This window comes from Candoia aspera, chromosome 2 (genome assembly GCF_035149785.1).
Source record: "Candoia aspera isolate rCanAsp1 chromosome 2, rCanAsp1.hap2, whole genome shotgun sequence".
Classification (NCBI taxonomy): domain Eukaryota; kingdom Metazoa; phylum Chordata; class Lepidosauria; order Squamata; family Boidae; genus Candoia; species Candoia aspera.
The window spans coordinates 34115256-34128726 of record NC_086154.1 but is presented as its reverse complement, the minus strand read 5'-3'; the positions used below and the strand labels follow the sequence as shown (position 1 = coordinate 34128726).

General features: G+C 38.2%; 1 protein-coding gene across 1 annotated transcript in view; it reads right to left on the bottom strand.

Moving 5' to 3' along the window:
• Positions 1-3625: 3625 nt before the first annotated feature.
• Positions 3626-13471, bottom strand: part of CNTN6 (contactin 6) — a 223333-nt gene continuing 213487 nt past the window's right edge. The window contains exons 20-22 of the mRNA XM_063292836.1: positions 8111-8223; positions 6093-6261; positions 3626-3729 (exon numbers count right to left, since the gene is read on the bottom strand). Coding sequence (XP_063148906.1) covers positions 3626-3729; positions 6093-6261; positions 8111-8223 — 386 coding nt within the window. The remainder of the gene's footprint in view (positions 3730-6092; positions 6262-8110; positions 8224-13471) is intronic.

The window sequence follows — 13471 nt, the reverse complement described above, 5'->3', positions numbered from 1 at the left end:
TTGTCAGTGTGATGTCTCCGCTCTTAACTATTTTATCAAGATTTGTCATTGCTCTTCTCCCAAGAATTAAGCGTCTTCTGATTTCCTGACTGCAGTCAGCATCTGCAGTAATCTTTGCACCTAGAAATACAAAGTCTTTCACTGCTTCTACATTTTCTCCCTCTATTTGCCAGTTATCAATCAAGCTGGTTGCCATAATCTTGGTTTTTTTGAGGTTTAGCTGCAAGCCAGCTTTTGCACTTTCTTCTTTCACCTTCATCATAAGGCTCCTCAGTTCCTCTTCGCTTTCAGCCATCAGAGTGGTATCATCTGCATATCTGAGATTGTTCATGTTTCTTCCAGAGATTTTAACTCCAGCCTTGGATTCCTCAAGCCCACCATGTTGCATGATGTGTTCTGCTACAAGTTGAGTAGGTAGGGTGAGAGTATACAGCCCTGCCATACTCCTTTCCCAATCTTAAACCAGTCTGTTGTTCCGTGGTCTGTTCTTACTGTTGCTACTTGGTGGTTATACAGATTCTTCAGGAGGCATACAAGATGACGTGGTATCCCCATACCGCTAAGAACTTGCCACAATTTGTTATGGTCCACACAGTCAAAGGCTTTAGAATAGTCAATAAAACAGAAAGATATGTTCTTCTGAAACTCCCTGGCTTTTTCCATTATCCAGAGGATATTGCCAATTTGGTCCCTAGTTCCTCTGCCTTTTTTAAACCCAGCTTGTACATCTGGCAATTCTCACTCCATGAATTGCTGAAGTCTACCTTGCAGGATCTTGAGCATTACCTTACTGCCATGTGACATGAGTGCCACTGTTCGATAGTTTGAACATTCTTTAGTGTTCCCCTTTTTTGGTATGGGGATATAAGTTGATTTTTTTCCAATCTGATGGCCATTCTTGTGTTTTCCAAATTTGCTGGCATATAGCATGCATTACCTTGACAGGGTCATCTCGCAAGATTTTGAACAGTTCAGCTGGGATGCCGTCATCTCCTGCTGCCTTGTTATTAGCAATGCTTCTTAAGGCCCATTCAACCTCACACTTCAGGATGTCTGGCTCTAGCTCATTGACCACACCGTCAAAGCTATCCCCAATATTGTTATCCTTCCTATACAGGTATTCTGTATATTCCTGCCACCTTTTCTTGATCTCTTCTTCTTCTGTTAGGTCCTTGCCATCTTTGTTTTATGATCATACCCATTTTTGCCTGGAATTTACCACCAATGTTTCTAATTTTCTGGAGGACATCTCTTGTCCTTCCTATTCTATTGTCTTCTTCCACTTCCATGCATTGCTTGTTTAAAAATAATTCATTATCTCTTCTGGCTAACCTCTGGAATTTTGCATTTAATTGGGCATATCTCCCCCTATCACTGTTGCCTTTTGCTTTCCTTCTTTCTTGGGCTACTTCTAGTGTCTCAGCAGACAGCCACTTTGCCTTCTTGGTTTTCTCTTTCTTTGGGATGTATTTTGTTGCTGCCTCCTGAACAATGTTGTAAACTTCTGTCCAGAGTTCTTCCGGGACCCTATCTACTAAGTCCCGTCTCTTAAATCGATTCTTCACCTCCACTGCATATTCCTTAGGGATATTAGTGAGCTCATATCTAGCTGATCTGTGGGTCTTCCCTGATCTCTTTAGTCTGATCCTAAATTGTGCAAGAAGAAGTTCATGATCTGAACTACAGTGAAATCCAGGTCTTGTTTTTACTGACTGTATAGATGTCCGCCACCTTTGGCTGCAACGGATGTAGTCAATCTGATTTCGGTGTTGTCCATCTGGTGAAGTCCATGTATAAAGCCGTCTCTTAGGTTGTTGGAAGAGAGTGTTTGTTATGCAGAGTGAGTTGTCTTGGCAAAATTCTATCAGCCTATGTCCTGCTTCATTTTGTTCACCCAGGCCATGCTTACCTGTGATTCCAGGTGTCATTTGACTGCCCACCTTAGCATTCCAATCTCCTGTGATGAAAATAACATCTCTTTTAGGCATGTTGTCCAGTAGGTGCTGCAGACCCTCATAGAACTGCTCTACTTCAGCTTCTTCAGTATCTGTGGTTGGGGCGTATATTTGGATCACTGTGATGTTTGATGGCTTGCCCTGAATTCGAATAGAGATCATTCTATCGTTTTTTGGATTGTATCCAAGCACTGCTTTAGCCACTTGACTATTAATTATGAAGGCTACTCCATTTCTTCTGTGGTCCTCTTGTCCACAGTAGTAGATCTGGTGGTCATTTGATGTGAAGTGGCCCATTCCAGTCCATTTCAGTTCACTGATGCCCAGAATGTCTATCTTTAACCTTGGCATCTCACCAATAACCACATCCAGTTTGCCCTGGTTCATAGATCTTACATTCTAGGTTCCAATCGTGTTTTGATCCTTAGAACATTGGATTCGCCTTTCACCACCAGCACCGTCGGCCGCTACCTGTCCTTTCGGCTTTGAGCTAGCTGCGTCATCACGTCTGGGGCTAGTTGAACTCATACTCTGTCCCTCCCCAGTAGCATTTTGACCATCTTCCGACCTGGGGGTCTCATCTTCCCATGGTATACCAACATATCTCTGGTTGTACTGATCCAGTTTTCATGGCAAGAATACTGGGGTGGGTTGCCATTACCTTCCCCAGGGATCGCATTTAGTCTGACCTCTCTGTCATGACCTTCCCGTCTTGGGTGGCCCTTCACGGTTTAGCTCATGGCATCATTGAGGTGCTCAAGCTTCAGCACCACAGCAAGGTAACAATCCTTTGCTGGAGATTTAATTTTTAGATCATGAATGTATATGATAAAAAAGACAGCATCTTTTCATATGGGATAACAGTCCTGCAACAATACATTACTTAAACTGCCCCGTTAAAAAAAAAAAAAACATTATAAATTATATTTGTAAAATACAGGTTTTGTGTTACATTCTAAAAATGCAGATTTCTGTCCTTCTGTAAAGATTTCAAATTTTCTTGGCAACATATTTAGTTGTTTGATCTCCGAGTTTTCCATACAAAACTTTGCCCATTAGTATTATTATTTGTTCTTTAAGCTGAATTATAGTATTGGAATAAAATTCATGTCCTTTGTATGATGTTTTTTTCTGCTGATCCAAGATATTGCTATAAAAAGGAAAAATGGTAAAGAAATGTTTTTATTAAATTTGAAAATGCAATAAATATTGATTTCATTTCAGACTGGTTCTGACAACATTGTACATCACAAGCAATTGGAAACTTTTCTGATATTGGTCAGGACTGGTGATTCTTAATATTTGGCATGTTTATGATACATAAAACAAACACTGCAATACAATCTAGTGTACTTTTTTTTAACTATTGCTATTTAACTCACAGAGATATTAAAAGCACAGATTTTCAATATGCTGTTGTTCGGTTTCAGTATAATCTTACATATGTCCACTCAAAAGACCTCAGACTGTCCTAGGAAACAAGGCAGAGGATTACAGCCTGAATTATATTTACATTTTAAAGGGCAGTTCATTATATTTTCTTCGTAGCTTCTATTTTCAGAGATAACAGATGAAACTGATATATGGAGGTGAAAGGAAACGTCCAATATTTCTGGCTGCTTATTGCTTTGTTCTTAAAAGTCCAGCGCCCGCTTACTGACTCCTTTCAGTCAAAAGTATCCAGCAGAATTGAAAATATAAATCAGAATTATAATTTTATTTGTGATTATGTCACCAACTGAAGGACAGGTGTGCATCCCCTTGGAGCTTAAACCTAGAGAGAGGGAGGGGGAGGGAGGGAGAGAAAAAAACATTGAAATTCATGAAGTAGAAGTATTGTTTCTGGTCTCAAAGAGATTCATACATATATTTTAAATGGCATGGGTTTTGACTCATTTAAGTTGCTATTGTTTTAAAGAGAATAAAAACCTCTTCCTAGCCAAGCGAAACATATATACTGTGACTGTATTTCAAGGAGTTTTATACTTACAGCTCTATAGTTATATTTAGAGACCACTTGAGAAGTTCAACCCACAGTCCAATAAAGAATATGGTGTCTAAATTCCAATCCAAATACCAGCTGAATGGCCCAAAAAGACCCATATGTGTTTGCTTGGCAATGAAATTTGAAAGGAAATCTATGCTGTCAAAATGTGGATAGGACTACTGGACTAGGGAAAAGGGCTACAGATTTCCTTGTTGCCACCTAATTGTCATATTTTTGCAGCTCAGTTCTAGTACCTCTTGGTTCAGGATCATGTGGAATACATGTGAAAATTAATTCGGGACAGACTTCTGCTTTGTACATGCAGTTACCAATCATAAAATGACATCACAGGCATGATATCAGAGGAGCTGGCCCTCTCATCTTTAAGCATATAGGGAATTTCACCTTTATTTATAGTGAAATCTTTATTTATATACAATTTTTGTATATTGTCCCAATCACTGGGATTCTGTATGATGCACACCAAAGAAAATCAGAGAATAAAAATGTAATCAGTCATAATGAAGATGGTTCTTATCATGAGAGAATTCTTGAATGGTGGAGAACCAAAAAGTTATTCTGTTCTGCTCTGTCAGGTTTTTCTCTAGCCCTTGGGAACCCCTTGAATAAAACTTGCGTATAACAGGGAAACACATCAAATGTTCCATTGTGTCTTAGATCTGCCACTCTTCTTCTTATTCCATTTTTCTTTCTACTGTCCTTCTAGTTCTCCCTGTTTATCAGACAATAACCCTGATGATCCTTTAGCATCTCTTATTACTAATACCTCTTCATGGAATTTCATAGTCTCAATATTTATTTTTTGTTGCATCTTATTAATCCATTTCCAGTTCTTATCTTACTGTTCATTCTCTTGCTCCCATATCCTCTGCCCTTCCCACTTAGGTCAACCGTGAGATACCTGTTGTAGGTCCAAATGTGGATGATTTTTTATATCAGCAGACATTCTGCCTTTCTCCATGGTGGGATCCATGTTATGGAACAAATTGCAGCTTGGGTTTATTAAGGAGGAAGCGAAAAATACACTTTTTCACTCTTTTTATGCCTTAATGCTTTAATGCTTCAAGTTTATTATTGTGGTTTTTAGAGCAGCCTTTCTCAACCTTCTGACCCTGGAGGAACCCTTGAAATATTTTGGGGGCCTCAGGAAACCCCTGCACAATCAAGCTCAAATATAGGCCAGAAGTTACGAAATTATTTTATTTGTTTCATGTGTAGGCCTGTATACTGTATATGCATTAACAGTGTTCTTAAATTAAAAATAAAGAATGAAACCTGCTTCTTTAATGTGAAGTTGCCCAAATTTTAAATAAATTTTTAAATAAATTGTGATCTCCCAGGGAACCCCCAGTGACCTCTTGCGGAACTCTAAGGTTCCACAGAACCCTGGTTGAGAAACCATGTTTTAGAGGTTTTTATCTGTAGCTTTTAAGTACTATTTTTAAATCACTGTAGTTTATCAAGTTACTTAGAGCCATGGATGACATGTCAGTTCTCCAGATCACTCGTTCATTCTTGCCTTTTTTTTTTTTTTGTTCTCCAATGTTTCTCTTGGATTTTAAAAATCATATGTTGCCTCTTTTTCACTCAGTGGCTGCACATTCACTAGGAATGCTCTTTTCAGCCTTACAAATGTTTTTCAATGGAAGTTAGCTCACAAATGTCATTACAGTAAACACACATAGACATACATACCAAGCCTTCACTAGCAATGTTTTTTTTTTCCCTCCCCTCCCCTTTTGTCTTTCATTTTCAGCTGATTGTGAGCCTGTAGGCAGGGATATTATATAGTTTAGCCTATCTATCGCACTTGGTATATTTTAAGCATTTCTAAAATAGTAGATAATGAGGATTATTGTGCTGAAGACTGATTTCAGTGCAGTACAAATTTCCTCACAGCTGCATGTTTCATTTACATCAGCAAACTGCAGAGCTTTACATCCCAACCACCCAGGAAATCCAAATGCACTATTTTAATATATCAGTTGCTTTTCCTTTTCCTAACCAAGAGATGGTCCCTACATTCAATTAGCTGCTTACTTAGATGCTGTCAAAAGTCCCTCCAGCATTTGTTTTTTCCGGAATTCAAGGTCTATAGCATCTTTTTGGAGGGAGGGGAGAGAACTCACTCGACTGGGTTGGAATTCTAATTTCTTCACTGCTGCTTCCATCTCCTCCATCACTTACAGTTCTTATTTCAATGAGGTAATCTCCTTCAAAAGGCACCAGCAGCTCAGCAGATGTTATGTTTGTCGTTAGGATATAAGTGATGCTTTGTCCATTCTGCCTGTACAAAATCTAAGTATAAAAGGAGAGAAGGGCAGAGCTTGTTATATATGTCCCTTTTTGTTTTTGTAGGGTTTTCATTTTTCATTTATTTATTTATTTAACTTTACAAAACAATATTATTGAAACAAACAGCAAATTTCCAAGTACCCTCTGGGCTCGTTCTGGGGGAAAATAAAATGTTCTGCTCCTGTTGCTTATAAGTGCTCTCTATGGAGACTTATCCTATGAAGTCAACGTGGCGATAAGGACCTGTTCAGAGTGCCTGCCTCTTGTTCATCCAGTAGCACATCTGTTTACATTGGCATCACAAGCCACCACAAGTATAAGAAGGTAACAATAGTCCACTGTTTGGACCATGCAGATTTGGCACATTTTGAATACATGCTCTGGACATCACAGGAATCACCAATCACAACATGTTGGGAGTGTCTCTCCTTTTTCTTTTTGTAAGTGAAAAGTTTTTCTCTTCCCAGTGACTCAGTTACAGATCACCCCGTTTCCACTCTTAAAACTTTCTCCACACTAGACTGATGTTTTCCCACTCCCATGCGTGTATGTGAAGTGGATCAGTGCCTGGATGAGCATGACTGTGTTTTTTTGGTATGTACTGTATTTGTATGTAAGTGGAAAATATACTAATAGTGAAAGCCAAAGTGAAGGTAGTGAAGGTAGCATTATCCCCGAAGAGCAAATTCTCTATCAAGCAATAGGGCTATTTTTGTTTTATGCAGATTTATAAGAGCCACCTCTGATCTGGAAAGTGTCATGGTTTAGTCACCCATTTAGCTCATTAAGAACTAGGATGTTTCGCTAATGTGAGCAACAGCATATGACAGCTTTCTCCAATTATGACATGCTCCAACCCTGTGAACAACAGTCACACTGACCAGAGAATTCTGGGAGTTAGGCTATCCAGATTAATGGTACCCCGGTTTGAGAAGGCTGTGGTATTATGTCTGAGTGATGCTGTAAAATGGGATAGCATATTTTGATGTATCTGTGGGTGATTTTCTGCGCAGCCCAGATTTTAACAACCACAACAAGGAAAAAGCTCCTCCCTCCTCCTTTTTTCTCAATTAGATTCTTCTAATTAATAAATTTTGGGGGGATGGTAAACCAGGAATGCAACTTTATGTGAACAGTATATTCACACAATACAGTTGCATGGATGTTTGACACCTGACACCTAGTTGCATCATCAGCAAAGTAAACCAGGAAGCCTGAAGTCTGTTGTCTTCTGGGAATGGGGTGCAACCAAAGATTTTTTTTTTTTTCTGTTCCCAATCTAATTTGTGATCTGTTATCTCCTTTGGGACTCAAGCTTCCATAAGCTTGGTTTCCTCCAGGTATGTTGAGACTACAATTCCTAGAATTCTGGGCCAGCATGGGTAGTTCCACCACATCTGAATGGTGTCAGGTTGGGAAAGGCTGCTCTGCATAGAGACTTTTGAGCAACATTTGCATTTTGAAACAATAGCTTTTTGTTATCACTATTTCATAAACTATGTTTTCTTTGACCATTAATACCTCACTTCGATATAGATTTTTGCATTGACAAAATTTATTTATTTGAAGTGCCTGGATTATAAACCAGCCAAATGCTGTTGTGTAACTTCATAAATTTCATACCACATGCTCCAAATATCAATATGTTACTATGTCCCCCGATGGGAGGAGATGGGCGGGGACAAATTGGATAAATAAATAAATTAATAAAAAAATAAAAAAAATAAAAAAATGTAATAAGCAACCTTTTTTAAAAATTTAGATCAAAATAATTAGAAGAGAGAGAGAGAGAGGAGTATTCAAAGTACCACTACTCATGTAACATTTACTGGGATCTTCATGACAAACTTACCTTGTAGCCTAGGACATCAGACTCATTTTCCATCGTTTTCACATGATCCCAGTTCAAGCATATTTTTGAATTGGTCAATTGCCAGACTTCATTTGCTGGGCACTGACTTGGAGCTATGATAAAAAGATAAACACAATATTCATGAAATACTCATTTTTTTCAGATAGTAACTGATGAACGGTTGACACAATCACTGCAAAATCATCTGAGTTACAGTAAACCCAGTCACTCTCTGAAGGCTTTAATTTGCAATTGTCTTATGCTATGCAAGGTGTTCCTAGTCCTATTCAGAACTGGGGAACATACCGTTGATATGAAAATTGCATAAAGATATGTGAACAATTGTCATTATTGCCCACAGTTCGGCAATTATTTCTTTTAGTACACATATGTTGGGTTTCATTAAGAGATTCACATACCTTTTCACTTTCAGTACATATCAGGCCAGAGGTTATTGCTGGTGCTGACCTGCTTTAATGGGGAAAGGGTTCCACTCTCATTCATGGCTTTTCACTCACTGTGTTGAACCTCATAGCATTTATTCTTGCTTGGACATAAACGCTTGCAGATGACAGCATCTCCTGACTGTCCCAGGAGAATGAGGTTGCCAGCATAGGTCATAAAGGCAAGATAAAATTATTCAAGAAGCTGGGCAATTCCCACTGGGCACTCTGTGGATTTAACTAGGTCTGTTTTAGGACACCACAAGTAAGATGTTGATTCAATATTAACTTTCCTAGGAGATATTAATTCATTTCTGATACTTGGATGTTATTGAACTTTATTCATGCATGGCTTGATCCTATGCCCCTGTGTTACCCGATTGAAAATAAAAACAATTGCATCTCTGCAAATAATTAACCAGGAGAAAACAAACATGAGCTGTACACTACTGAAGAAACTATCATATAATCTTAACAGATCTAAGGAGTATTGCTTCCTGCCAATCCATGCAGCTGGGAAACTGAGGAGGAAAACAATTTAAAATGACTGCCAGCTCTGGCTGTTGTTTCCATGGTCAGTATTTGGAATGTAAATGAAGGAAGGGGAACTTGTTTATTTATTTATATTGTTATGGTGTATAGGAAACTGTGACTTCTAGAAATGCTGATAGTATGGTACAGCAGTGTAGGTAGCAGCCAGGAAGTCTCCTACAGATGGATATCAGTTGAAATGAAGAGGCTTTTTAATAAGCCTGCATGGTCTGATATTGAGCCAGAGCCTAGCAAAGTCTTCCCGTATCTACTTACTCCCAAACTGTCAGAATGCTAGTTTTCTTATGCAGCCACATCTGCCTTTTCTTGGGATCTAGTCCAAGATAAATTGATGCTAGATTTTTATTTAAACATTTGTACCAACAATTGAAATCAGAATAGCATGTCTTTTTGTAAATTTATGGATATTTCTATTATAAATATATTTGGACCATTCTGTACATACTCCTAAGTTTAGGTTTTCTGAAAAGCCTATAGAATTGGATAAGACAAAATTAGCCAAAATGGCCATTAAAACAATTCCTTTTTGTCCATTTGAAGACTGACCACAAGTTCACAGCTGGAAAAAAGAAGGAAGGAAGGAAGGAAGGAAGGAAGGAAGGAAGGAAGGAAGGAAGGAAGGAAGGAAAGGGTGTATAACTAGTTTTTAAAGAATATTGTCCCAAATTGTATAATACATAGTTTGTACATGGTTTTTTTTTCCCTGAAGGATAGAATTGACTGACAGGATAAATATTTCAGATTTATGAATCTCATAGTAGATATCTTGGCACAGGATGGCTGCTTGTACATTATTTAAACAAAGAAAATGCAGTTTTATACACAGTTACACAAAATTGTGTGCACACACATAGACACTCACCCACAGAGAGAGAGATGTATACATGTGTGTGGAAGCATGAACATATCTATTTATCTATCTAACAAATTTTGAAATACTTTAATTAAAATAATGTAAAAAATTAGACCACGGACTGTGACCAAGTTGTTTCTGTGGGTGCCATTCAGCTATAGTTTATGGGTAAAGCTCCTGTTTGCCATTTTATATTCTTAACTGCAGTTGGATCAGACAGTCACTCATTCATTCATTCATTCATTCATTCATTCATTTTTCAGATTTTATCACCACCCATCTCCCCTGAAAAGGGGGAGGACACACAGCCACCCTGTTCAGGCACAATCTCAGCCAATAACAATGTTCCCATGAAACCCCTATCTGAATTATTTAAAACTTTCCTACCTGGATCTGAGTAATATTCACTTCTTCTTTCAACATAAGTACCCTTTTAACCCAGTCCTCAGCACTCCCAATCTCCATCATTTGGAAGAAATGTGGAGTCTTTGCACACTGAACATCTCATATAGAACCCTGTATGCAATAAATATTTTTGGTTGCATAGAAGATCCTATATAACTGCATATAACTGCTCCTGCTCTGCTGTTAACTGCAGTTGACAAGTTACATATGAATCCACAAATATTTCAGAACATTTATCATCATCATCATCATCATCATCATCATCTAGCTTTGACTGATGATGATTCACACTTCTGTATCCTTCATTAAAATATAATAGATTCAGCCTTAATGTAAAACTTGTTTTTTGACATTCTTTTTTATCCTCTCTTTTTATATCATTTTTTTAAAAAAGTTATTTCCATGGGATAGATGGAACAGTAGATAGATAGGGATAATCTATTCCTGTTGCTAATCTATTTTTATGTGTAAGAATGAGGTAATTTTGCTGATATGATTCAGAGATTGTCTGGAGACATTGTTATGGATCCAGAAGTTCAGAAATCAGACCAGGTTGCAATGTTGTTGATTTTCATATACATAGTGTCTCAATAAAGTCCCCAAAGAGAAAAAGGAGATATATATCATAATCCAATCTTAGTTGTTCTGTTAGTATTTTATCCATCTAAAATCAGGAATAAATAATAAGCAACTTTAAATGAAGTGCAGAACCACTGAAGTCATTTTCCCATAATATATTTTCAGATATATGGCCAAGATTCTGCATATCTGAAAATACATTTAATATGCGTCTGCCTTAATGTGGTACCTGACTAATATCTTGGGACTACAGTGATCATGCAATCTATGAATTCTTGGACATGTAGCCTCAACACATCCAGCGAACATCGGCTTGAAGAATAGTAATATACATAATTTCAACTTGGATATGCAAAATAGGATTCTTTTAGTTTAGGGCCCTATGAAGAATTTTTCAGACATAAGGATGTTTCTGTTGCCTTAAGAGTATTGGGTAGTTACTTCTGTATAGTAAGGGATTGGTTCAATCTATAATCTTTACCCCACTCTCTTTTTGATGTGCACTAAGTTGAAGAGTATTTATAAGGACTCAGCATGCATTAAAAATAAAGAACCAGAAAGCACCCTTTACCTTTGTATTAGAGGCCATCTTTCCACACGTAACCTAAAAAGGAGAAAGAGTTAAAAAGAAAAAGGGCAAGGTGATATTCCAGTGAGTTAACCATATTTATTGGGGGCCAGTCTCATAACCTAAAGAAGATTATGAATGAACAAGATAAACAGTAGCTGTATCAACTTCAGATAAATGGGAGATAAATGGAAGCAACACTTCTTTTTTTCTTTACAGAGGACTGTAAACAACATTCCAGCTTTCATGCATGTCCAATTCTCCTTAATCAAAGAGGGAATCTGAGTGTGAAAATGTTTGCATTATGAAACTTTGATCTTTCTGTCAGAGTTTTTTAGTTTCCTCAGTTTAGACTGTTTACAGAATATCCCAGTTCAACCACAATGTGATTTTTCTTGGGTATCAGTACATTTTACCTGTCAGCCACTTGAGGTTGTCCTGACCAGGAAACAGGCTCTACAGGAAAAGTATGTCTAACAGAACTGAGCAAGTCTGCTTGTGTTTTTCTTCCTCTCCCTCTTACACCCCAGTGAGGCATGGAGGAGCCAGCCTGAGTCTCTTCCTACCTCCTTTCCCAGGACTCAAGGAAAGCTTCGGCCCTTTTTTGTTTTGGTAAAGGCTTCTGAATATTTCCCTCAAGGACATCTCCATGGCTCTCTAGACTATCTTAGACTACTACTACTACTACTACTACTACTACTATTATTATTATTATTATTATTATTATTTTTTTTAGCCACCCAACTCCCAGTGATTCTGGATACTTTACAAATTGTTAAAAACATTTAAAAATGAACAACAACAACAACAACAACAGGAACAAAGATGGCAGAGAAAACAAACCCAGATGGGAACAAAGAAAAAGAAGAAAAGGGGGCATCAATTATCCTCTCCAAAGGCCTGGGCAAAGACCCAGGTCTTCAGGGCCCTTCGAAACACCAGTAGGGTGGGGGCCATTTGAATCTCAGGGAAAACCTCATTCTGGAGGGTAAGCATTGCTGCAGATAAGGTGTACTTCTGGGGATAGACAACTTTGTTTAATTGAAGGAACCTGGAGCATGCCAACCCTGCAAGATCAAAGTGGCCAGGCAGATACTATGGGACACATGTGGTCCCTCAAGCAACCAGGACCTACACCATGTAGGGCTTTATAGGTAGCAATCAACACCTTGAATTGCACCTGGAAACAAAATATATGGGCATATCAAGGCATGCCCATCACCATCCAAGCTGCTGCATTCTGGACCAGTTGAAGCTTCTGGGTGGTTTTCAAGGGTAGCCCCATGTAGAGTGTGTGGCAGTAGTCAAACTCTGTGGTGACCAGGGCATGAATGACTGACTGAAGGGCCCACCAATCCAGGAAAAGATGCAACTGGCACACCAGATGAAGCTGGGCAAAGGTCTTCCTGGCCACAGCTGCCACCTGCTCATCAAGCAGAGCTGTGAGTCCAGGAAGACCCCAAAATTGCACATCACCCTTGAATGGGTAAGTGCTACCCTGTCCAAGGACAAAGTTCTAAATTTTGAAAGTACATCTTATGCCAGTGAAAATAGAAATGGATTCATTAATGCTGTAAAAGAGTCTGGCAAATAATGCCCCAAAGCCACCTGAAATGAATGCATTTAAGCATACCTAATTCCTTTATAGATGGTGGATTTCTCATAGTGTGTTATAATGAAATAGCAACACTCATTTTCTCCTAATACTTTTATCAATGAGAAAATAAGCACATGCCCAAAGGCCAAAGCAAACAAAAAGAGGACTATGCTTCTTTTTCTTTATCATATTATTGTTAGATGCTGAAATTTCAAATGTTACAAGCACACTTTTTAAACAAAAGGTTGGCAGAAATTCCAGCTGTAAATGTGATCAAGCCTTCAGAATGGCAAAAGGACCATTTCCTTTTTTTAGAAGATTTTGTTAAGAATTTTATTTCTATTCCCAAATTATACACTGTATG